The sequence below is a fragment of the Zophobas morio genome, unplaced genomic scaffold (assembly GCF_036711695.1).
Source record: "Zophobas morio isolate AGI-343-1 ecotype UQ-CSIRO unplaced genomic scaffold, CSIRO_AGI_Zmor_V1 ptg000030l, whole genome shotgun sequence".
Classification (NCBI taxonomy): Eukaryota; Metazoa; Arthropoda; class Insecta; order Coleoptera; family Tenebrionidae; genus Zophobas; species Zophobas morio.
The window spans coordinates 6652409-6678596 of NW_026972135.1; the positions used below are offsets into that span (position 1 = coordinate 6652409).

The window sequence follows — 26188 nt, forward strand, 5'->3', positions numbered from 1 at the left end:
TTGACATCAGTGTGGAAGATGTTGATCGTTGTTTAAGTGCTCTTAATACAAACAAGGGGCCCGGTCCGGACGGAATACCTCCATTATTCTACAAAAAGACTCAATCAATTATAGCTTGGCCATTACAGTTACTGTTTAGCAAATCTTTAAATCAGGGTATTTTTCCTAGTAAATGGAAGCACACTTTTATCATACCTATTTTCAAATCAGGTGCTACCAGCAAAGTTGACAATTATCGTCCAATAACTATTTTATCTTCTGTAAGTAAAATATTTGAATCTTGCTTGATCACAAAACTAACACCTATCTTTAATTCTTTAATTATTCCTGAACAGCATGGTTTTTATAAACAACGTTCAACAGTTACTAACTTATTCAGCTACGTCAACCTCATTTTAACAGCGTTAGGTAGAGGTTCCGAGGTTCACTCAATATATATGGACTTTTCTAAAGCATTTGATAAAGTCAACCATTCCATCCTTATTCATAAATTGGAAGAGTATGGTGTATCAGGGTCCCTACTTACATGGTTTATCTCATATATTTCCAATAGATCGCAACAGGTTAAGATAGCCAATTGTCTGTCACATATGGTGAATGTAACCTCGGGAGTTCCTCAAGGGTCAATTCTGGGGCCCCTATTATTTTTGATATTTGTTAATGACATAGGATACAAATTTGAAAGTCCTTATCGTCTATTCCCTGATGATTTAAAAATTTTTAGAATCATAAATTCTAGAAATGACGTTACAACTCTACAACGAGATCTTGGTCATCTGGAAGAGTGGTGTGTTTCTAACAATATGTTTCTAAATGAAGATAAATGTCACGCAATAAACTTTAGTAGGAAAATTGTATCATGCAAGGTTAAATACATTTTAAATGGCCAAATACTTAACTTTGTTTCTGAAGTTAGAGACTTAGGTATCACTTTGGACTCGAAGTTGACATTTATACCACATTACGAAAAAATTGTGTGTAGAGCTAATAAAATCTTAGGGTGTGTAACAAGATACGGTAGTGAATTCAAAAATTTACAAACAATAAAAACTTTGTATGTTACACTAGTTAGATCGGTAACGGAGTATGGATGTATACTTTGGTCACCTCAATATAAAATCCATATCGACAGATTAGAGGCGATACAACGAAAATTTCTTAATTGTGTTAAGCATAAATTGCCTAACAATCTACAAATAGACTTCAATTACAATTTAAGTTTGAGCTATCTTGGAATGACAACATTATGTACTAGACGAAAATACTTTCAACTTTGCTTTGTTTTTAGAGTCATGAACAATCTTTTGGACTGTAACGAAATTCTGCATTCCCTATTTTTTTATGTTCCGCAGTTTGCTGTGAGGAGAAGTCCATCGTTTAGTATAGAAAGCTGTAGGAGAAACTATACTTTAAATTCTCCATTGAACACAGCACTCCGTACTTGCAATGAGTTCTCTGATTCATTGGATTTTTTTAATTGTCAATCTTATGCTGTTTTTAAAAATCGTGTCCATCATTTACTGTGTTCTTAAAGTTACTGTAAATGTAATCTGTATCATTATTATTGTAAATGGGATACTTACTTGCCCGTGAATATAGATTATTATTATTATTAAGAAGTATTACTGATGCTACTAATGGTTACATCAACCGTAAAAAAATTATTTATTTAGGTCTTCTAAATTGGTTTTAAGAATCAAATTATTTTATTATCGACATTAGGTTTTGTGGTGTGCTAATATCTACATCAAAGAATGTTATATCCAGTTTTAGTTTTAGTTTTATTTCATGTACATCTTAAATTTTTAGTTATAAGTTATTTAATGAATTGCTTTCTTGTTTTATGTAATTGGAGTTTCTTTTCCGTTAATAAACTATTTATATTTATATTTATTTATATAGTGTAGCGCACTGTTGTTGTCTTCGTCTAATGCATCTACGCAAGCGTTACACTCTAAGAGCACTTCCGTATTCCAAAAATTGCATTGCTTCCAAGCTAGATGTAGAGGCGTCAACCCATTTTCATTTTGAACATTAACATCCACACCTTTATCAATGAACAGTTTTATTATAGTTCGATTATCTATCCACAACATTGATGCAAAATGCAGAGGGTTGTTGCCACGTGGGTCCACAATATCTGCTTCAGCTCCTCTCTTCATCAATATTTCTACTACTCCGAAAACACGAAATTGAGCCGCAATTTGAAGCGCAGTTAGACCTTCGTCGTTTTTAAGATTCACATCCAAGTCAATTTTATAGTTTTCTAAAATATATAGTGTATTGTCACTCTTCGGTCCTAGTTTTGCCAGTCGATGCCAGACGGTGTTGCCACCAGTGTACTTGGCTCCGTTTTGTGTTCATATGTTCAACATATCGTACTTACCCTCATCGCATGCTACGTCCAAAATATCACCAAGAGGTGTGTCATAACCATCTTTGGTTAAATCGAAACCATTTTCTAGTATTATATTGCCAACAGCGATGTTACCTTCTCTTGGAGACGCTACACTGTCATCTGTTCCTTTGACGGCTATTTCTAATAAATTGTCGTTGTCTACTTTCAGATGAACAAGTTGTGTGTTATGTGCAACCAGTGCAGAAAATAAATTCGGGTAACCCATGTGTGCTGCATAATAAACCAACGTTTCGATTTTATAATAGCCAAAAACCGTTTTTTTAACATCGTCAAAATCTAGAAGATTTTTTTCTAGCATTGCCTCTATCGGATACAAACATTTTGCTTCAAGGGAGTAACTTAAGCAATCAAAGTGGAATAAATCGTCTTGGTCGTGGATTTTGGAGTATAGTTGAAGTACCTTTGCCACCATGGTTGTGTACCACTTAAATTATTGGTTCAGTTTCACCAGTTCATTCCTGTACCAGTAACTTTTTATGTAATCAATGGGATATTTCTTGCCGTATGTACACAACAGATGGAGTACAGTTCGACCACCATGATCTTTAGCTTCTATATCGTCGACGTTTTTTTCAAATTCGTCTAAGTTTCTGTAGATAACGGATAGATGTAGAGGGTCGCTCTGGGCCAACATTATGTCAAACATAAGTCGTAGATTTTCATATCTTTCAAGAAGCATCTCCTTCTGAAACAAAGCAGCTTTTTCTTTATTTCTTTGTAACCAAACACACGCACAATATTCTGCGTACGTCTGATGGCTAAATATAGCATCCCCATTGTCATTTATTATCTCTATTATTCCATATTTATCGCCACTGCGCTTAATTTCAGTGACAAAATCTTCCATTTCTTCTGAAAGTAGACCCAGTTTGACAAAATCCTCCCTGTTTAAGCATGCCTTCAAAGCAGGAATTTCATAATTCTTTAAGAGAACTTTAAAATTTCCAAATTGATGTGTGTGGTGTTCGTCGACGACTTTACTTAAAGCAAACTTCACTTTTCCCTCAAAGTACAATTTATACATATACGTCAACACAAACATGTTCTTTTGCTCGACGTTGTCAGTTTCGTCGTTGGTCAGAAACATTTCCGTAATTATATGCAACTGTAACGGAATTCCTAATAATTCTTGACTTTTGTTAAGATCTACATTGTCAAGAATTGAGCCCATAATTCTTTCTATGTCTTCGTTTCCGTACTTCCGTTTCAGTTTTTCGCAAATGTACTCTTCACGTTGACTTTTATTCAGTTCTGTTATTTCTATAGGTATTACGTTTAGTGATTGCGTTATTCTATCACGCAGATTCTCCCTTGACGAAATCCATATCTTCGTACCATTTGAAGATGCGTCTTGGACGCAGTCCAAGACACTATTTACGTAAGTGCTGTCGACTTCGTCTAGCCCGTCAAAATACAAATATAGTTTTCGGTTGTTGCGTAAAATGGGCAACATTTTTTTAACAACGTTGTCGTCTGTTTCTAGTAGGTAATTCCAGATTGTTTCCAAGTTTGGTTTCTTCGCCAGGAACGAATTATGGTTGATCAGATTGATGTAAATCCCCCAGTGATCTGGAGGGCAGTCGTTACATAAAACGTCCATTAATCTCGATTTACCCTTTCCAGCTGGAGCACAAATTACGTTTAATGAGTTGTCAAGACAACGAAGAATGTCGTCTTCTGGTGTAAGCCTCCTTTTATTTACAAACTCTTCTGGTAGTTGGTTCCCTTGCTTTAAAAGCAAAACGCAATTTTCATCATCGAAAGTTTGAAAAAAGTACACGTTGGTTTAGTCACTTTTTTCGCAAATTTGGTTAAAATCAACACGTGTAGATTCAGTTTTTGAAGACAATAAAACAGTGTGTTTGCTGTCATTGAATTCTCTGTTGATGTACTCAGATGTTTCAAAATACGCCAAGTTTCTATGTCTCCTTGTGAATTTATCGTCACAACTGATTATTGCTATTGTTTGATTTCCTTGTGACTTGCACAGACTGAGAATTGTTTCTGTTTTCACAAAAATGGTAGAAGACTTCTTTTTTGCAAAACCTTTTGTACTATTTTCTATCAAAATAACGCTTTTGTTGTCATATGTTTTAACTACTAGCTTTCAATTTTTTAAGTAATTCTTTCCAGAGACCAAACATGTTCAACAATATCGTCGCCAGTTTCTTCAAATATTATGGTTAGGAAATCCATTATAGCTTCCCTGAGGAATTCTGTTTTTATTTCCCCGTATATAATTAGTTAACACTAATTGGTTTGGTCGCTTCTTTTTGTTTAGTTTGAAAGATGTAAGTCAGTGTTGGATTTTGAATATAATTTGACTTCAGTGGCGTCCAATTGTCCAGATTTTTTGTTGTCCGTTGTTACTTAAAAATTTTCAAGGTTTATTAAATATAATAAAAAGTAGGTAATTTTCTCCTGAGGTCAATTTCGTCTCTAAGCGATTTATCTATAAGCCGACTTTCGTTAGAGCTGATCTGATACACATCCACTATGAAGAACTAACCCGTTTCGACCATCTGGTCGGAGTTTATTACGAATAAGTGAACAAAGTTCTTGAACATCTTAACAATTTAATACATAATGTTCTGGAATGACAAAATTTACATTTCAAATTATATTATCAAATGGTAAAACGCTCACCAAAATTTGTCACCAACAATGAAATGACGTAATGTCGAAATTTTACAATAGCAAATGTAATTTAAATTTTATATCCTCTGTTTACGATTTATGAATCCGTGTTGTAGTTATTGGAAGCATGTTAAACCATTAGTCAAAATTTATCCGTTAATGCCCCCCAGGAGTTGATGTGTCATCATACAATTTTGCCGAGTAAATGTTATTTAAATGTTAAAAAGTAGCATAGTCCTGAACTTGTGGTTTATAAAAACGCTATTAAGATTTTTCGACTTTTTGATTTCTCGATTTTTCAACTTTGGACTTTTTCAATTTTTCCATTCTTCAAATTTTCGATTCATCGATTTTTTTTTCGATTGCTCAGTTTTTCAGTTTTTCAATGATCCCACTTCTCAATTTTTGTAGTCTTCAATTTACGATTTCTAAATATGTATTTCAATTTTTCAATTCTTCAATTTTTCGATTTATTAAGCTTACGATTTTTCGACTGTGCTTTTTTGGTTTTTGATTTCTCAATTTTCCAATTTTTAATTCCTTAATTTTTTGGATATTTCTTCTTGGGATGTTGCTATATTCCGATTTTTCCACTTTTCGATTTTTGGACTCCTGGATTTTTTGATTTTCCGTTACTTTTCGGATTTTCAATTTTTCGTTAATCTTTCGATTTTACAACTCAGTCTGTTTCATACTTCGATTCCTCAATTTTTCAATTTTAAAAATTCTAGGATAGTTCTTCTATATTTTAATTTTTCCATTTTCGAGTTTTCAATTATTTGAGATCTCGATTTAACAAGATTTGATTATTTCGATTTCTCGATTTGTTTATTTTTCAGTTTTTCGATTTTTGAATTTTAGATTTTTGAATTTTTATTTTTTGATTTTTTTATGTTTACTCGTGGACTTCTCCATTTTTCAATTTAACGATATTTTAATTTTTCAATGTTTTAAATTTTAGATTTTTCGATTTTTCGATGTTTCAACTATTTTATACTTCGATTTCTCAATTTTTCAGTTTTCAGGATTTTTAAATTTTCCATTTTTCAATTTTTTTTAATTTTTCGTTTTTCCAATTTTTCGACGTTTCGAGTTTTCAATTATTCGATTGTTCAAGTTCCCGATTTGTAAATTTTAGATTTTCAAATTTTAATTTTTTTGATTTTTTCATGTTTGGATTTCTCGATTTTACAATTTTTCGATATTTGAATTTTTTAATGTTTTAAATTTTTGATTTTTTGATTTCTCGATTTTTCAGTTCTTCAAAATATCTATTATGTAATTTTTCGACTTTTCGATTTTAGAATTATCCAATTTTTCAATTTTCCATTTTTTTTAATTTTTGTGTTTAGACTTCTCCATTTTTCAATTTAACGATATTTTAATTTTTCAATGTTTTAATTTTCGATTTTTTGATTTTTCAGTTCTTCAATATTTTTTAATTTTTTAAATTTTGACGTTTCTGAATTTTCAGTTTTACGATTTCTGAATTAATCTATTTTTTGATTTTCCCATTTCTCGACTTTCCAAAGTTTCGATCTTTCAGTTCTTCAGTTCTTCAATTTTTGGATTTTTCAGTTTTTGATTTTTCAATTTTTGGATTTTTTAAGTTTGCGATTTTTCGACTTTGCTTTTTTGACTTTTTGATTTCCCAATTTTTCAATTTTTTAATTTCCAGTTTTTGAATATTTCGCTGAATTTTGTGATTTTGCAGTTTTTCGATTCTTCAGTTTTTCTCCTATTTTTCAATTTTTCGGTATTTGACTTTTGGAATATTTTAGTATTTCGACTTTTCGATTTTGCGACTTTGTCCTTTTTGGATTTTCAATTTTTCGTTTTTTAAACTTTGGATTTCTCAATTTTTCAACTGTTCGATATTTTAACTTTTCAGTTTTTTAAATTTTATGTTTATCAATTTCTCGAGTTATATACATTCCAATTTTTCAATTTTCGGAATTTTTACATTTTCCATTTTCCAATTTTTTTTAATTTTTCGATGTTTCGATTTTTCAATTATCCAATTGTTCAAGTTCTCAATTTGTAAATTTTAGATTTTCAAATTTTATTTTTTTAAGTTTTTCATGTTTGGATTTGTTTAATGTTTTAGATTTTGCAATTCTTCAAAATCTCTATTTTTCAATTTTTTGCTATCTTGATTTTCCGATTTTTTAAATTTTTCGACTTTTCAATTTCTGTGTTTTTTTTTAATTTTTCGATATACGTCGCTTTATTGCTAAAAGTTTTCCCCAATGTATGGAAAATTTCTTGAACGCTCAGAATTGCCTTATTTTGATATTTCATATAATTCTCAGAATTCTGCCAACTTAAAAAATGTTTTCATAACCTAATCGTAATACTGATGGTATTAGATGGTTTCGAGAAATTTGGTTGACTCAGAATCAAGTCCTAATCTACGCTAAACTTATCTGTTGATAAAAATTATATCTATGTTGTGTACTCAATCACCTCGAAATACCTCGGTAAAGTGAATTTTCCCTCAGTAGAGTTACTAAATACTTCGAAGAAAATATTTGGGTAAGTGCACTTTTTAATATATTAATAGATTCCATACTTTAGCTTAGATGTGTACACACAAACAACATTTTTAGACGAATCGGAATTTTCCGAATTTCATTAAAAGATAAAAATGATTAAGGTTATCTGTACCTATAAATTTTTGCTACCATTTGTAACGTCAAATGATCAAACAAAGTGTGTCCATATTGAATATTGCATTTTCAGTACATTTATACGTCATGGACGTAAGTTCTGAGGACGAAGAGACTAAAAAACAAGAAGAACTGAACAACAGAAAAGAACAAAGACAACAACGAAAACTAGATGCAACAGTACGAGTGACGTCAGCAGAAACGCCACATGATCAAGATATGTCATCCTCTTTAACAAAGCAGGTAAAATGGCGATCAATTTGTCAGCCAAAATTATAATTTATTCCTATGAAACTTTAAGTGTGTAGTTTAAGATCACTGAAATATTACAAGTTACAAAATTTTGATTAATGTATACCATAGTAAACTAGAGGTTACATTTTTATTTTTTTGCATAGGATCGCTTTCGTACGTACAAAAAACTACCAGGAGCTATAGATCATGGAAAAAAATACGAACAAATGATGTGTGCCTTCTATGCTTTGAAATTAATCACTTGTGATAGAGTTGAAGATTTTGAAATGACCACAAACAACCAAAAATGCGGACTATTTGACGACATAGAAGTAAAAATTACATTCAAAAACCAAAAAACGCTGACTTACTTGTTTCAACTTAAACACAAAGAAGCGGCCAAACGAATTAGATATAACGATTTAAACACAGGAAATCCAAAAGCCGATTTCAACGTCGAAAAATACTTTAATTCTATGTCTTCAGATGTAGAAATAACAGAAGATGTTGTCTGCATCCTGTACACAAACTCACGTACGTATTTTACAGAAGGCGTCGAACTAAGCGAACAGATTAATCTCAAAAGATGCTATAATTTAGAAAATGAAGATTTACTATTAAACACAGGGAGAGAAAAAAATCTAGGGTGTTCCAAGTCATACGGGAGGTAGCTGACAAAAAACAAACATTTTATCTATTCACTGGGCAAAATAACATACACCACACTAAAACACAGGTCGAAAAAATGCTGCAAGGTATAGTACAATGCAATATTTATGACTCTTTTGTCCACTTTATGACTGAATGGTGGTCCAAAAATTTCGTCTTATGGAAAGGTGACGTAGTTGCCAAACTGAGTGAGCTGGCTCTTTCACCCTACATCAGAACTCTGACTGACAATAAACGAAATCCAAAAACGGAATTCCTCACAGAAGCTATAATGGATTTTCGAGTCACGATAGTGGAAGAAACTGGCGACAATATTGTTGAATATATTTGGTCTCTGGAAACGATTACAGATGACGAATTTGGTAAAACCAAGCAAAAATTTTGCCTAAAGTCGTACGAGTATGGGAAAATTTTGTGGTACTTGGAACAAGTTCCTTTAGTTGTAAAAGTCGATGTTTCAAATGAAACCCTGGTGCAGGGGCGGACTGGCCAGGCGGGCTACCGGGCATTTGCCCGGTGGGCCGTCGAACTGATGGGTCGGTAGGCCGGTTACGCTGAATAGACAATATCAAACACTTCTCAAAATCAAACTTTTAAATTTTGTTTAACAATGTTGGCGCCATCGCCGACGAAATATGTATGGAGTTTAAATAACATTAACAAAGCAAGAAATGCAACAGGCACGTTTAGGCAATTAAGCACGTACTATTTTCACACTCTTTTAATTAATGCTTAACAAAATATACAGTCGGCATAATCGAAAACTTATCTTCCTCTAAAAATCAGTCTTATGTCTCTGCTTAACCATTGAGGGTGTACGTAGATCGTGAGGTTTCCATTAAGTCACAATTTATAATCATCACTGTAAGGTAAATTACTTTTTTTTATCTGTAAAAATAGTATTTGCATTATGGCTTTTTCAAAACTAGTTTATCGAAATGGACAAACCAAGCACAAGTGGGAAGGATGTTAAAAGAAAAGCGATTTAAGGCGGTGCGGAAAAATTACGCGAAAAGAAGAAAAAAGCTTTGGAGGAACAAGCCAAGTTTTACCAGTCCATGTCTTCATTTATTAAATTGCGTAAAGAAAATGTTGAGGGTGACAGTCAACCTGCACAATCTACAAGCACTACTCCTATTGAAACTGTTGAAGCGGTGCAACTTGGATTAAGCAACCGACCACTTCAACGAATCTGGAAGATGTTTCTTCACAACAAAAAGTATTAGAACAAGAGTTTCTGCCACCCATCGAAAGTAATATTTTTTTTTTCTATCCCAGCAACAAGTGACATTGATATTGATTTCATCAAATTCAACCATGCGATGTAAAAGATTTACCATTCAATCCGATTACACTGTTTCGCAGGAAAAGTGGGGTGCGGCGTACTTGGTTAACTTATAATGAACACTCAAAAACTTTATTTTGTACAGTTTGTATGGTTTACAGCAAAGAATCTAGTATATTTAAAAGTGGTGTAAAAAGTATTCATCCTAAACATATTTACAGTAGAGTGGATGAGCATGAAAAAAGTCAAAGTCACAAAAATTCTGCTGAAGCACATTTGATGCAATTGAAAAAATTAAATATACTGTCTTACATACCAAAACAAGAAAATATTCGTTTAAGTCAAGTTCAGAATAGAAGAGATATTTTACTGCGAATTATAGAAGTAATAAAAGTAATTGGTAAATGTGGTATTGCTTACAGAGGTCACAGAGATGAGGATATTCTTTCTTTGGCCAATTCAAAAATTAATCATGGTAACTTTTTAGAACTTATTTTACTGCTAAAAAAATTTGACTCCTTATTAAATTCACATATTAATCGTGTTATTTTAGAAAAGCAAAAGCGATATACACATGGCAAGAAAGGTAGGGGTAATATTGTGTCTTTTTTGTCCAAAACAACTATAAATTCCATTGTAAATATTATCAAAAATTTAATAACGCGTAAGATTTCAGAAAAAATTACCAATATCGGAATGTATTCAATTCAAATTGATACAACACAAGACATTACAGTTACAGATCAAGCTTCTATTATTATTAGATATGTAGATGATGAATCTGTGCATGAAACATTGCTTGCATTAAAAAGTACAAGTTCTACAAAAGGCTATTAACTCTTTATGAGTTAATAGCAAGTGTTGGCCGACAATAATATCAATTTAAAATATTGTGTAGGTAGTAGCACCGATGGTGCTGCAAATATGCAAGGGCAATATAATGGTTTCAGTTCTTGGATGGCTACTTCTAATCCCGAACACATACATCTCTGGTGCTATGCTCATATTTTAAACTTAGTAATAACAGATATTACACAAAAACCACATCAGTGTACATCTTTATTTGGTTTGTTAAATAGTATTGCTGTTTTCTTTAAAGAATCTCACACTAGAATGAACATTTGGAAAGAGTCTTCTCGAAAAGTTTTAAGTACAATTGGAGAAACAAGGTGGGATTCTAAATTGAATGCAGTGTTAAAAATTTTTTGAAAGTTATGGTGACCCAAGTGATACCCTTTTTGTTACAATTATAGAGGTTCTTGAAGGTATATCAAAATCAGAAATTTTAAGTTCTGACACACGATATAAAGCAACTTCCTACTTAAATTCACTTTCAAAATATGAAACTATTTTAACCGCCAACATGTATTTTAGAATTTTTCAGCATACTTCACCTACATCAAAATATTTGCAAACATCTGGACTAGACCTAACTACAGCGCAAACAATCATTACTGAAACAAAAAATTCTTTAACTGCAATCTCCAGAGATTTTGATCATTTAAATTTATAGAATGGGCAAATAATGAATTGGGAAATGAAAACGACGCGTCTACGGTAATCAATTCGCAATTAGATATTCTGCGAATTCGTAAAAAAAAATGTTGTCGGGTGAAAAAACTTCAGAGTATAGCATTGATAACCCCTATGAAAAATATAAAATTGATGTATACAATGTAGTTATGGACGTTATTGTGCAAAGTTTTAGTACAAGATTTATTAAAAACGAAAAAATTTATACTACGCTTGCTGTATTTAATCCACGACAATTCAACAATATGAGTTCTGAAACCCTAAATTCAGATTTATTTGTTCCACTATGCAATATTTTAATAAAATTTAATGCCGAAATTACACCGTCTCAAATACGAGAAGAACTTTTAGATTTTGCTACAAAATGGGATCAATTAAAACAAACAGTATAGGAAGAGCCAACTTTTAGTGACGATTGTGGTAACCAAAAACCCTGCAAATCCTGCAAACAGTGTGCTTTGTGTTGTCATATACATTTTTAATAAAACACGATCTTTATTCAAGTGCTTATGAAAATCTTTTTCTTGTGTATAAATTTTTATTAACTTTATCTATTTCGTCTGCTGGTTGTGAAAGGAGTTTTTCGAAGTTTAAAATTGTCAAGAACAGATTACGAAATAGTTTGACAGATGATCATTTGGAAGCATTTACAATGATGTTTGTTGAAAGTATCATGTTAGCTGACATTGACTGTAATATTGTTATAGATACACTGTCGGGTCAAAGTGCCGTTATGGCCAAATTATTAAAATAATCTGTATAATATAGGTATAATGCATATAAATAATAAAATTGCTACAGCTTTTTACTTCCTGAGCGTATTTCTAAATAAAATTAGTTATTTTAAACTGATTAATTAATAGATAATTGTGATACATATTTTGTAAAATTGTTGATTTTACAAAACATCACAGAAAAAATTTACTATAAGTAGTAAATGAGGGTCGCCTCCAGGGCCGGTTAAATCTTTTGCCCGGGCCACTTTTAAAGTACCAGTCCGCCCCTGCCCTGGTGGATTGCGTTTTGAAGCTACTAGGTAAAACCAGTGACAACAAAAGGGTTATTTTGATAAGAAATACTACAAGAGGTTTCGGGGGCTTCCAGAATTTATCCGACCTGATAAATAAATCCGCACAGAAGAAATATTGTAGTGATATTTTACATACCTTTGAGATTTCTTTGCAAGGAAGAAAACCCATTTCTTTGCAACGTTTTATCAATATTGACACAGAATTAGCGGAACTTGTTGGTGTTTCTGAACTCTTGACAATGTCTCAAAGACAATATCTAATTGGGACGAAGAGAACACCATTGCCTAGTTTGCACAAACCAAGAAGTGTGTCCACCATTTTTGTGAAAACAGAAACAATTCTCAGTCTGTGCAAGTCACAAGGAAACCAAACAATGGCAATAATCAATTGTGACGATAAATTCACAAGGAGATATAGAAACTTGGCGTATATTGAAACATCTGACTACATCAACAGAGAATTCAATGACAGCAAACACACTGTTTTATTGTCTTCAAAAACTGAATGTACACGAGTTGATTTTAACCAAATTTGCGAAAAAACTGACAAAACCAACGTGTACCTTTTTCAAACTTTCGATGATGAAAATTGCGTCTTGCTTTTAAAGCAAGGGAACGAACTACCAGAAGAGTTTGTAAATAAAAGGAGGCTTATACCAGAAGACGACATTCTTCGTTGTCTTCACAACTCATTAAACGTAATTTATGCTCCAGCTGGAATGTGTAAATCGAGATTAATGGACGTTTTATGTAACGACTGCCCTCCAGATCACTGGGGGATTTACATCAATCTGATCAACCATAATTCGTTCCTGGCGAAGAAACCAAACTTGGAAACAATCTGGAATTAGCTACTAGAAACAGACGACAACGTTGTTAAAAAAATGTTGCCCATTTTACGCAACAACCGAAAACTATATTTGTATTTTGACGGGCTAGACGAAGTCGACAGCAGTTACGTAAATAGTGTCTTGGACTTCGTCCAAGACGCATCCTCAAGTGGTACGAAGATATGGATTTCGTCAAGGGAGAATCTGCGTGATAGAATAACGCAATCATTAAACGTAATACCTATAGAAATAACAAAACTGAATAAAAGTCAACGTGAAGAGTACATTTGCGAAAAACTGAAACGGAAGTACGGAAACGAAGACATAGAAAGAATTATGGGCTCAATTCTTGACAATGTAGATCTTAACAAAAGTCAAGAATTATTAGGAATTCCGTTACAGTTGCACATAATTACAGAAATGTTTCTGACTAATGACGAAACTGACAACGCCGACCAAAAGAACATGTTTGTGTTGACGTATATGTATAAATTGTACTTTGAGGGAAAAGTGAAGTTTGCTTTAAGTAAAGTCGTCGACGAACACCACACACATCAACTTGGAAATTTTAAAGTTCTCTTAAAGAATTATGAAATTCCTGCTTTGAAGGCATGCTTAAACACGAAGGATTTTGTCAAATTGGGTCTACTTTCAGAAGAAATGGAAGATTTTGTCAGTGAAATTAAGCGCAGTGGCGATAAATATGGAATAATAGAGATAATAAATGACAATGGGGATGCTATATTTAGCCATCAGACGTACGCAGAATATTTTGCGTGTGTTTGGTTACAAAGAAATAAAGAAAAAGCTGCTTTGTTACAGAAGGAGATGCTTCTTGAAAGATATGAAAATCTACGACTTATGTTTAACATAATGTTGGCCCAGAGCAACCCTCTACATCTATCCGACATCTACAGAAACTTAGACGAATTTGAAAAACACGTCGACGATATAGAAGCTAAAGATCATGGTGGTCGAACTGTACTCCATTTGTTGTGTACATACGGCAAGAAATATCCCACTGATAACATAAAAAGTTACTGGTACAGGAATGAACTGGTGAAACTGAACCAAGAATTTAAGTGGTACACAACCATGGTGGCAAAGGTACTTCAACTATACTCCAAAATCCACGACCAAGACGATTTATTCCACTTTGATTGCTTAAGTTACGCCCTTGAAGCAAAATGTTTGTATCCGATAGAGGCAATGCTAGAAAAAAATCTTCTAGATTTTGACGATGTTAAAAAAACGGTTTTTGGCTATTATAAAATCGAAACGTTGGTTTATTATGCAGCACGCATGGGTTACCCGAATTTATTTTCTGCACTGGTTGCACACAACACACAACTTGTTCATCTGAAAGTAGACAACGACAATTTACTACAAATAGCCGTCAAAGGAACAGATGACAGTGTAACGTCTCCAAGAGAAGGTAACATCGCCGTTGTCAATATAATACTAGAAAATGGTTTCGACCTAACCAAAGATGGTTATGACACACTTCGTGGTAATATTTTGGACGTAGCATGCGATGAAAACAAGTACGATATGTTGAGCATATTAACACAAAAAGGAGCCAAGTACACTGGTGGCAACACCGTCTGGCATCGATTGGCCAAACTAGGACCAAAGAGTGACAATAAACTATCTATTTTAGAAAACTATAAAATTGACGTGGATGTGAATCTTAAAAACGACGAAGGTCTAACTGCACTTCAAATTGCGGCTGAATTTGGTTTTTTGGAAGTAGTAGAAATATTGATGAAGAGAGGAGCTGAAGCAGATATTGTGGATCCACATGGCAACAACGCTCTGCATTTTGCATCAATGTTGTGGATAGATAATCGAACTATAATAAAACTGTTCATTGATAAAGATGTGGATGTTAATGTTCAAAATAAAAATGGGTTGACACCTCTACATCTAGCTTGCAAGCAATGCAATTTTTGGAATACGGAAGTGCTCTTAGAGTGTAACGCTTGCGTAGATGTAGTAGACGAAGACAACAACAGTGCGCTACACTATGCATCTTTGTCAACTAGTGACAAATTAAATATAACAAAGCTATTGATTCATAAACGTGTTAATGTCAATGTTCAAAACAGAAATGGAACAACGGCGTTACAGCTTGCTTGCGAGAATGGTAATTCTGGTATTGCAAAAATGTTGTTAGAGAATGATAGTGACATAAATCTTGTGGATAACGAGTGTAATAACGCACTACATTACGTATTCAAGTCACGACAGAACCGTCTTCATCTAATAAAATTACTAATTGACAACGGCATCTATGTAAATGGTCAAAACAAAAATGGGACTTCACCGTTACAACTTGCGTCCAAATTTGGCGACTACGAAGCTGTAAAGGAACTGTTAGATTGTAATGCTTCCATAGATGTCGTCGACGACGTCAATGACAACTCACTGCATTACGCTGCCGTGTCCTGGAAATGCAACAAAGACGTAATAAAATTATTGATCAATAGAGGCATTGATGTGAATGCTCAAAACGGAAACGGAACAACAGCGTTACACCTGGCATGCGAAAATAGTGACTATGAAGTTGCACAAAAACTGGTGGAAAACCACGCTTGTGTCAAAATTTTGGACGACAACAACAACACTGCCTTACATTATATGTCAAGATCGTGGAAAAATAATCAAAATATCGTAAGGTTATTGATTGGTGAAGGCCTTGATATAAATAGCAGAAACATTCATGGAACAACAGCTCTACAAGTTGCTTGTCGAAACTGCAATTATCACATTGCTGAATATTTATTAAGCTGCGATGCGTCTGTCAATCTTTTGGACAACAACTACAATAATGCTTTACACTACGCATCAAAGTCCGAGCACTACAACGCAGATATAATAAAATTATTGGCCGAGAAATTTCTGAGTGTCGATTCTCAAAATAGAAACGGGACGACAGCTTTGCAGCTAGCGTGTCAACAGAATAATTACACCAATGCGGAAAAGTTGCTCCAGTGTGGTGCTTGCGTAGATTTGATGGATGACAAGGGCAACAACGCGTTGCATCATGTGGCGAAATCGCGGAGGGATAGTGTGGATGTAGTAGAGTTGTTGATTCAGGCGGGCGTTGACGTAAATGCCCGAAATAAAAATGGTGCAACAGCTTTACAATTTGCGTGCGAATGTTGTAATTATGAAATTGCCAAGAAGTTACTGGAGTGTGGTTCTTTGGTAAATGTTCTGGATGAGTGTGACAACGATGCGATGGATTATGCACTGAGGGCGGAGTATGACAATGAAGATGTAATGCAGTTGTTAATTGACGCAGGGGTGGATGTTTGAAATAGTAACAATAGTTTAAGCAAGACAGAAAAGGAAAAACACCACTAATTAAAGGTAGGTTATAGAAAAAAAAAGTACACTTGTTTAATACTGTTACTTTTTATAGCAACTAAACCTCTCCAACTGTTTTTTTAACACTTTAACAGACAAAACAAACTTTGTAAAACCGGTTTCAAGCGCTTTAACTGTAAAGTACCGTCTTTATCTGCATGCAGCTGTGATATAAATAGATTTCAATGTAGAAAACAATAACATTGGTACGTATTCGAGTAACAACACACGTCAACACAACAAGATGAAACCTTCCACTAGTTGCCTACTTATTCTAGTTCTAATGGTGACGAGCACTCTTTCCAAACGTAAGTCTTAGTTTTCCACACTAGAGCAATAAATATTTACCCTACACCTACGTTATTTTGCAGCCAAGTGCGGACCAAACGAAATTTACGCAACCTGTGGCCCATCTTGTTATCCGACATGTGCAAATAAAAACCCGGGGCCTTATTGCACAGACGAATGCATAGTAGGATGCTTCTGCAATGGGGGATTTTTGAGGAAGCAAGGGAAATGCGTCCCTAAAGACGAGTGTTAAATTGTAAGAAACTGTGGAGTGTGTATGAAGCAGAAATTAAAGAACTTTGTTAGTGGAGTAGTTTTATTTATTTATATAAAAAATATATACAGAGGAAAAACTTTTGAATTCTAGAATATGGAAAAGTAGGTTTCCGTTTGCGTCTGTCTGTGCCACTTGATTTTAGGACAACGAATACCAATCTTAGGTGAGACGGGGTTTTATGTTACACAATTTGAAATGTTTACTACGCAACGAATGCAAAATTAATCAGTGCCAAGTTCTCCGAATACGTACCTGGTGTCTCGTACTTCCCAGTTTTCTCCGAAGATTTGTTCAATAACCTTGCAGGATTCACGTCACTTCGAATAATTCATTTAACACGCACAAAACAAAGTAACGGGACAAATTAAAACGGGTACTTTCAAACTATTATCAAATTCGAAAGCATCGTTATTCTTCAAGCATGTAATTAATTGTTGTTCAAGGTGCGATGGTACCATTAAGAGAACAGATATTAAACTGGGTTTTTCCTTCTCGGCATCCTTCGACCCATTGTTAGTCTACCAATTAGGTATTTCTAAAATTTTACAATGAAAAATCAGTAATAGACGTTACATAAGCGAGAAATATCCGGCACACAGACAGAATAATCTTTTTCTCAAACATACAGTCTAACCTCTATAATCCGAACCCACGATTATCCGAACATCCACTAATCCGAACAGAGGCTAGCTGATATCTTTAATCCGAACAAAAACTCTGCAATCCGAACTTGAAAACATGCACCTACTTGCAAAAATGACGCAAGATCTTTCTGTACATGTTGTATTGGATTTTTTGAAATTTTTAAAAATTGTGTTATTTCAATGCACTGGATTAATTGAGTAATTCTGGAAAAAAGGTTGAAGTTATCGAAGAAATGAGGCCGAAAGTGACTTCTGCAACCTTCTAAGAAAATAAAAAATGCAAATGAGTAAATGACCTACTCATCTAAGAAAAGGTACCAGCCCTCCCACCCACCCTTTATTTTCTTAGAAGAGTGGGTCATCTGCCAAAATCAGTCTTATTTTAACAAGTACTAGCCCCACCTACCCTCCCTTATTTTCTTAGAGGATATGTCATTTGCAAAAATCAGTCTCATAATTGCCATTATTTTCTTAGAAGAGTAGGTCATACTAGCCCGGCCCACCTGCCTTTTATTTTCTTCGCGGGTAAGTTATTTGACAAGTGCTAGCCCTTTGTTTTCTTAGAGAGTAGATCATTTGCCAAAATCAGTCTTATCGTAGCGAGTACTACTAGATTTTTCAGTTTTTCGATTTTTCAACTTTCGAATTTTTCAATTTCTCGCTTTTTAAATTTTCAATTTTTTGACCTGTCTTTGGATTTTTGATTTCTCTGGGCAACTGAAAAAAACTTTCGATTTTTTAATTTTACAATTGTGGCCGTTTTCCGATTTCTCAAATATTTGATTTTTATAAACATCGATTAAATAGATGTATATTTTTAAAATTTTCGATTTTTGATTTTTTGTCACCGAATTTTTGGAAGGGAGTAAAAAGTAATTTTGATCAGCGATTGCCATGTTTACCGTACTTTAAAACATCTGAAAATTTTGTTTCTAATTTTCAATTTTTGGATTTTTCGATTTTTCAAAATTTCGGTTTGAATAAATTTGTTCTTTTAGTAAAAATGACAAATCGTGAAAAGGAAAAATTTTAACTTGAGAACTTGAAAAATTAAAAATCAAAAAAATCCAAAATTGTAAAGTTAAACCTTGAAAAATCAAAAGATTGAAAGTAAAAACTCCAAAATTGTCAAAAAAATTATCAAACGAAATATTTAAAAGTTGAAAAATTTATAAACCAAAAAAAATGAAAACAGGAACTTCGAATTCGATTTTATAAGATTTGGTTTTTTTTTTCACTTTTTCGACACTTTAATTTTTGATTTTCCGATTTCTTATTTATCTGATTTTTCAATTTGTCATTTTTTTAATTTTAGCAAGTTCTAGCCCCACACGCCACCCACCCAGCCTTTGTTTTTTTAGAAGAGTCGATCACCTGCCAAAATCAGTCTTATCTTGGCAAGTACTAGTCCCGCCCAACCACCCTTTAATTTCTTAGAACAGTGGGTCATCTCCCAAAATCAGTATTACATTCACGAGTTCTAGTCCCGCCCACCCACCCTTATTTTCTTAGAGGATCTGCCATTTGCAAAAATCAGTCTCATACTTGCCAAGATAAGACTGATTTTGGCAGATGACCGACTCTTCTAAGAAAATGAAGGGTGGGTGGGCGGGGCTACTACCTTTTCTTAGAAGAGTAGATCATTTGTCGAAATGAGTCTTATTTTGGCAAATACTAGCCTGGCCCACCCGCCTTTTATATTATTAGAGGGTAGGTTATTTGGTAAGTACTACCACAGTGTAAAATTTCATTTTTGAGAAAGTTGTCTAAAAATTCTGAAAAAATTCAGAGATATATATATCCCAACGTGCTGATTCCAAAAATACAGCATGTTTATGATAACGGAGCAACATTTTCGGAAAATTCGGTGTGAAATTCGAATTTTTTGAAATTTTTACTTCCCGAGCGTAAGCAAAGGAAGTATTGTAATCGAGTCCGTCGGCCGACTCTCTACTTTTACGTTTTCTCGATCTTTCATGACCCCTAGAAGACGAAGAAATAGGTCTCCCATTTCCGTCTGTCTGTCCGTCTGTCCGTCCGTCTGTCCGTCCGTCTGTCCGTCTGTCCGTCTGTCCGTCTGCCGTCCCGGATTTTTATTAGACAGATAATCTCCGAAAGTACTCGACCGATTGTTGTGAAATTTTGTACTTATATTAAGAATATCATGTAGATGGTAAAACGCTAACCAAAATTTGTCTAATCATCCCCACCACTAATGCGATGACGTCACTTCAAAATTGTACATAGTAAATGGGTTTTCAATTGTATAAAATAACATAGTCCCACACATGTAGTTTACAACTCCGAATTGACTTTTCACCCGAAACGTCCAGATTTTTGGAAAAAAAATCAAAATTATAAAACAACATTTTGAAATTTAATTTTTAATCTGCTAACCAGAATGCTTTGAAATGTTGCAGATGTTTCAAGGTTATAAAGAGCATAATAAATCTTTAGTCAAAAAATATTTGCTTATCCCCTCCAAAAACTTGATGACGTCAGCTCAAAAGTTTGTGGAATAAATCATATCTAAAATGTACAAAATATGATGAGTCTGTACTTGTGATCTATCACTCCATTCATATTTTTTGGATTTGCATATACAGGGTGATTCAAGAAAATAAATGAAAGCGTAAATTTATTTTACTGATATACTCAGGAACTACAAAACCGAATGCTTCGAAATCTTGAAGATATTTTAAAATTATCATAAGCATGGTAAATTTTTGATCAAAACGTATTTGGTCGTCCCCCCTAAAACATTTATGACGTCACCACAAAATTTTGCTGAATAAATCCTATTTAAAATGTACAAAATATGGTGAGTCTCTTCTTGTGATTTATCATTCCATTCAAATTTTTTCGATTTGCATATACAGGGTGACTCAAAAAAATTAATGAATGCGTAAATTTATTTTATTGATTTAATCAGGAACTACAAAACCGAATGCTTTGAAATCTTGCAGATGTTTTAAGGTTATAAAGAGCATAATAAATTTTTAGTCAAAATATATTTGGTTATCTTCTACAAAAAACTGATGACGTCAGCTCAAAAGTTTGCCGAATAAATCGTATCTAAAATGTACAAAATATGATGAGTCTGTACTTGTGATTTATCATTCCATTCATATTTTTGGATTTGCATATGCAGGGTGACTCAAAAAAATTAATGAAGGCGTGAATTTATTTTATCGATTTAATCAGGAATTACAAAACCGAATGCTTTGAAATCTTGGGAATATTTTAAAGTTATTATAAGCATGGTAAACTTTTGTTCAAAATGTATTTGTTCATCCCTCCTAAAAAAATTGATGACGTCACCCTTAAATTTTGCTGAATAAATCCTATCTAAAATGCAAAAAATATGATGAGTTTGTACTTGTGATTTATCATTCCATTCATATTTTTTAGATTTTCTTAAGAGGTGGTTCAAAAAAATTAATGAAGTCAATTTATTTTATTGATTAAATTAAAGGCAACACTTATTATTAGTATTACACCCCAACCAACCCAATTTGGTAGACACAAAATTTGTTAAAGGAAAAACTCGGTTGAAACATAAGGGTAGCACGCTTATTTACATCGACTTTAACATTACAGACCTGCATTCGTTTTATGCGCTCACTTGGTTCCGCGAATGTGAAATAGACATGTTTATAATCAACCAATTGTGAATTTCACCGTCAAGAATTAAAATAAAACCCAATGTTTTATATAATAAGCGGAAGTCGAAGCAATAAAACCGATGGTCGTTTTGTTTACAGTTTCTCTGTTTGACTCTCGCGTATGCTGTTACGCCTGTCATCTTAAATTAAGAATGTTTATACACACGATTTTCAGTTGCTTCTGATACGTATACGTGAGTAAATTGTTTCGTTATTTTATTGATTATTACAAATCAATATTCAAAACGACCCAATTCATTTTCCCGAAAATTTGAGAATATAATAATTTTATTCTTAGTATTACACTACATCTATCCCAACTGATATACGTGTCCTTGAAAAAATGTTGATGACGTCATCGCAATTTTTTTTTAATTTCCCACTACAAAAATGTAATGAGAAAAAAAACACAATTGGCATGCAGTCGTCAAGTTTCCGACAGCGAGGGAAGTACTGTCTAAACTCTTTAGACCAATTTTTGAAAATTGCGATATTTCAATGGACGATTCTGGAAAAACGGTTTAAGTTATTGAAGAAATGAAGCCAGAAGTGACTTCTGTGGCCCAAAATCTACATGGAAGTATTTAGTTAAATTTCGAAAATCGTCGAGAATGTGGCGAAATATGCATGATGGAGATAATACGGATACATAATGGGAAATTTAATTTTTGAAAAAGTCATCTAAAAATTCTGATTAAATTCGGAGATATAGATCCCGACGTCTAGATTCCAAAAATATAGCCTGGTTATGGTCAAGGTTAATATTTTTTTAGAATGTAGCTATCATCCATTTTTGGTTAAGAATACTTTATTTCTGTTTAATAAAGTTAAGGTTTATTTCTTGAAATTTGTTTTCTGCAGTGTATGAAGTTGTGGTTCAATTCCCTCTGAGCGCTTTTTGGGAAATTCGCTGATCCGAACGAATCGCTAATCCGAGCACACTAGTTAATTCGGATTATTGAGGTTATACTGTATATTGTTTGGATGATAAAACGCCAAATTTTGGAGAGTAAATTCTACTTAAAATTTGCAAAATAATATTTTTCTGCATTAGGTTTCTAAAATAATCTGGTTAGTTTCGGCGTCATCCACCAAGAAAGGTTAGAAAGACAGTTTCCAGAAAATTTTAGATTTTATGGCCGGAAAATTAAGGATGTTCTGGAAAATTCCAAGATCATTTTCCTAACAGAATCGAGCAACTCAGTACTAAAATAACGAAATGATGGCTTTCTAAACCATCCGTTAGTAGAAACAACGTGAAAGAAGATCAAAAACTCCAATGAGTTCGTCAATACTTTTTCATTCCATAGAAGGTATGCAACTTCGAGAAAACATGAAAGTAAAGTAAAAATATAGCACCAAATTTTGCAACTTATTGTATTTAACAAACTGGACTGGCTTAATTAACTGTCCTTAGTGGCGAAGAATCCGGTCTAAATAACTCCAGACCCATTTTTACGAACAGGTACCATCATAAACACCAAAAAAAAAAAATAAATAAAATATCTCCCATGTTCATAAATGACTCCTATTCATTAAAAAGATAAATAAATGAACAAGTTTGTCCGGCTTCTGCAGGTACGTCAGAGACATCAATAACCTGGTCCTCTTATAAACTGCAAGGATAAGATAATTAACAAGTACTGAAACATCCAGCAAGCAACACACTTCGTAAACATGAAAGTGACTCTTGGTGCCGTCGTTTTGCTTGTACTCGTTGCCATTGCTTGGGGAAGACGTAAGTTAGCTTGTTTGACCCTTTTGCTATTTTATCATTGTTGCTTTTAGCTCAATGTGGTCCTAATGAGATTTATACAACCTGTGGTAGTGCGTGCGATCCAACCTGTGCTAATAAACAACCTTCCGGAGTTTGCACATTCCAGTGCATAATTGGATGCGTTTGCCAGAAAGGATTTTTGAAGGACGGACAAGGACGGTGTGTTCCTGCCCATACATGTTAAATGTAGCGTGTGTTCATTATTCACTATACATTGTTACTGGTAGAGAAACTTGCTCGATTTATAAATGGAAAAGGAATGGAAGTAATAATAATAATAATTAATAAATGAGAAAACAAATAAACGAGGTATTGTTTATTATTGTATGTCTGTCTTTTCGCTGATAGTTTTTGACAATTTTTTTTAATTACGTAAAATCAAATAAGCAATTACATTTAAACTTTTTGTAGTTGATCAGAAATTACAAAACAGCTTTAAGATTTTTCAGATGGCTCATTTTTGGAGATGGGTCGTTTCTAATGAAAAAACAAAATTTAAATGAAGTGCGTCACATGATTTTTAATTTTGATGGAAAAAATTGAGGAAGAGCTTTTAGGTCACAATTGCAAAAAACCGTCGCCATAAATTTTTTGAATGCTTCGTTTTCAGTAGGTACCCACTAGAAGTATGAACTAAAATTTTATAGAAATTTTATTTTTAAGTCTTGTTTGGTGGGCGATGTCGAAACTAACCAGAATATTCTAGAAGCCTAATGAAACTTCTTAGATTATCTTATTTCTTTAATTTCAAACAGTTGGACGTTCAGAATCCTCTAGAATCTTCTTTAATATTTGTCCATTGATGTCTCTTTAAGAATAATAATTCGAGAGCTTAGCAGTTCAGCTATCTTTAGTTCCAAAACTGAAATAATAAAATTTTCTGGAAACTCCATTTCCAACTTTTCTTGGTGCATGATGTCGAAACTAACCACACTTTCCTAGAAGCCTAATGAAATTTCTTAGTTTATTTTCTTTCTTCAACTTCAGACAGTCTTACGTTTAGAATCCTCTAGAATCTTGTTTAACATTTGTCGATTGATGTCTCTTTGAGATTGATTAATTCGAGAACTTACTAGCTCTTCTATTTCTAGTTACAAAACCGAAACTTCCAGAAATGCTTGTATTTCTTCTATAGAATATTTCAGAATGTGATCTAAGATTCTTCTTAAAATCCCTTTCGACAAAAAAAGGATGGGTTGGCGGGGCTAAAACCTGCTCAAATAGGACTGAACAATAATAAGAGTAGTCAGTGGAGTGAAGAAGGGGTGGGTGGGTAAGTCTACTGCTTGCTCATTATTTACGAACTCACTAAAATTTTCATCTTTTTTCACAATTTTTCTACCAACGGATTGTTTAGAAATCCATCATTTCTTTATTTTATTACCGAATGGCTCCATTCTGTCAGGGAAAATATCTTGGAATTTTTCAGAGCATCCGGCTATAAAATCTAAAATTTTCTGGAAACTCTATTTCCGAATTTTTCTTGGTGAGTGATGTCGAAACTAACCAGATTATCCTATAAACCTAATCAAAAACTTCTTCGGTTATCTTCTTTCTTCAATTTCAAACAGTTCTATGTTCAGAATCCTCTAGAATCTTGTTTAATATCTGTCGGTTGATGTCTTTTTGAGAATGACTAATTCGAGAATTTACTAGCTCTGCTATTTCTATTTCCAAAACAGAAACTTCCAGAAGTCGAAGATTCTTCTTATTCTTTTTCTATTTAGGGACTCACTGGATCTTCTAATCTTGCTTTACATTGTTTCTACCAAAGGATTGACTAAAATTCCATCTTTTCTTCCCATACTGTCAGGAAAATGATCTTTTATGGAATTTTCCAGAATTTCTGTAATTCTTACTAAAATTAAACTTACTGAACCTAACGACAGTATTCTAGAAACCTAACTCGATTTAAGTTGATTACTACAAAAATTTACTATTTTAGACATGCTTTAAGTTTTTTGTTGTCGAAATAAGTCTACACATACTAAGAAAACAAGGAAAAATGGAAAATATAAGCCCCGCCCACCCCCCTGTCTCAACTGTGATGCCAAAGGAGCAGAAATCAATACAAATCTTATTATTTATCTACAAGAAATTACCATGTAAAATATTTTGTTGAGTAAAATAAAAAAAGTTTTTAAGAAGAATCTTCGACGGCATACTCAAATATTCTAGAGAAGGAATAGAAGGATTACTGGAGGCTTTTGTTTTGTAACAAGAAACAGCAGAGCTGGTAAGTTCTCGAATTAGTCAATCTCAAAGAGACATCAATCTACAAATATTAAAAAAGATTCTAGAGGATTTAGAACGTAGAACAGTTTGAAATTATACAAAAAAGATAACTGAAGAAGTTCCATTAGATTTCTAGAATAATTCGGTTAGTTTCGACATCACCCACCAAGAAAGCTTTGGAAATAGAGTTTCCAGAAAATTTTAGATTTTATAGCTGGAAGAATTAAGGATGTTCCGGAAAATTCCAAAATCATTTTCCTAACAGAATTCAGCAATTCTGTAATAAAATAACGAAATGATGGCTTTCTAAACAATTCGTTAGTAGAAACAATGTGAAAGAAAATCAAAAATCCCAGTGAGTTGGTAAATAGAACGATATTTTAAGAAGAATCTTCGATTACATTCTCAAACATTCTATAAAAGAAATAGAAGCATTTCTGGAAGTTTCTGTTTTGTAACTAGAGATAGCAGAACTTGTAAGTTCTCGTATTAGTCATTCTCAAAAAAACATCAATCGACAAATATTAAACAAGATTCTAGAAGATTCTGAACGTAGAACTGTTTGAAATTGAAAAAAGAAGATAACCGATGAAATTTCATTAGGCTTCTAGGACAATCTAGTTA

At 33.3% G+C, this 26188-nt stretch overlaps 4 protein-coding genes across 5 annotated transcripts; 2 read left to right on the forward strand and 2 right to left on the reverse strand.

Moving 5' to 3' along the window:
• Positions 1-1874: 1874 nt before the first annotated feature.
• Positions 1875-2624, reverse strand: LOC135138456 (putative ankyrin repeat protein RF_0381). Its single transcript, XM_064068429.1, has 2 exons — positions 2387-2624; positions 1875-2266 (listed from the first exon to the last, which is right to left on the reverse strand). Exons 1-2 carry the CDS (start codon positions 2622-2624, stop codon positions 1875-1877), a joined length of 630 nt encoding a protein of 209 aa, XP_063924499.1.
• On the reverse strand, positions 1991-4324 carry LOC135138283 (uncharacterized). Its single transcript, XM_064068222.1, has 2 exons — positions 2387-4324; positions 1991-2266 (listed from the first exon to the last, which is right to left on the reverse strand). The coding sequence occupies exon 1, from the start codon at positions 4017-4019 to the stop codon at positions 2850-2852; it is 1170 nt and encodes a 389-aa protein (XP_063924292.1). The 5' UTR covers positions 4020-4324; the 3' UTR covers positions 1991-2266; positions 2387-2849.
• A 3186-nt stretch (positions 4325-7510) lies between these two features.
• Positions 7511-12254, forward strand: LOC135137842 (uncharacterized). 2 transcript variants are annotated; one of them, XM_064067592.1, is made up of 5 exons: positions 7511-7591; positions 7799-7968; positions 8124-8493; positions 8560-9497; positions 9558-12254. In XM_064067592.1, the coding sequence occupies exons 2-4, from the start codon at positions 7813-7815 to the stop codon at positions 8628-8630; spliced, it is 597 nt and encodes a 198-aa protein (XP_063923662.1). In that variant the 5' UTR covers positions 7511-7591; positions 7799-7812; the 3' UTR covers positions 8631-9497; positions 9558-12254. The 2 variants fall into 2 exon arrangements, with proteins under 2 accessions (XP_063923662.1, XP_063923660.1); XM_064067590.1 differs by having other exon boundaries at positions 8124-9497.
• Positions 12255-12305: 51 nt separating this feature from the next.
• LOC135137841 (ankyrin-3-like) lies at positions 12306-16923 on the forward strand. The gene is made up of 2 exons (XM_064067589.1): positions 12306-16681; positions 16734-16923. Exon 1 carries the CDS (start codon positions 13361-13363, stop codon positions 16625-16627), a length of 3267 nt encoding a protein of 1088 aa, XP_063923659.1. The 5' UTR covers positions 12306-13360; the 3' UTR covers positions 16628-16681; positions 16734-16923.
• Positions 16924-26188: the final 9265 nt, after the last annotated feature.

Excerpts from the sequence above, each read along its gene's own strand:
- LOC135137842 (XM_064067590.1), top strand. The coding sequence starts at position 7,813 with ATGGACGTAAGTTCTGAGGACGAAGAGACTAAAAAACAAGAAGAACTG. Across the intron at positions 7,969-8,123 it reads CATCCTCTTTAACAAAGCAG|GATCGCTTTCGTACGTACAA; the intron begins GTAAAATGGCGA and ends TTTTTTGCATAG.
- LOC135137841 (XM_064067589.1), top strand. The coding sequence starts at position 13,361 with ATGTTGCCCATTTTACGCAACAACCGAAAACTATATTTGTATTTTGAC.
- LOC135138283 (XM_064068222.1), bottom strand. The coding sequence starts at position 4,019 with ATGGACGTTTTATGTAACGACTGCCCTCCAGATCACTGGGGGATTTAC.
- LOC135138456 (XM_064068429.1), bottom strand. The coding sequence starts at position 2,624 with ATGGGTTACCCGAATTTATTTTCTGCACTGGTTGCACATAACACACAA. Across the intron at positions 2,267-2,386 it reads GGACGTAGCATGCGATGAGG|AAAACTATAAAATTGACTTG; the intron begins GTAAGTACGATA and ends TATATATTTTAG.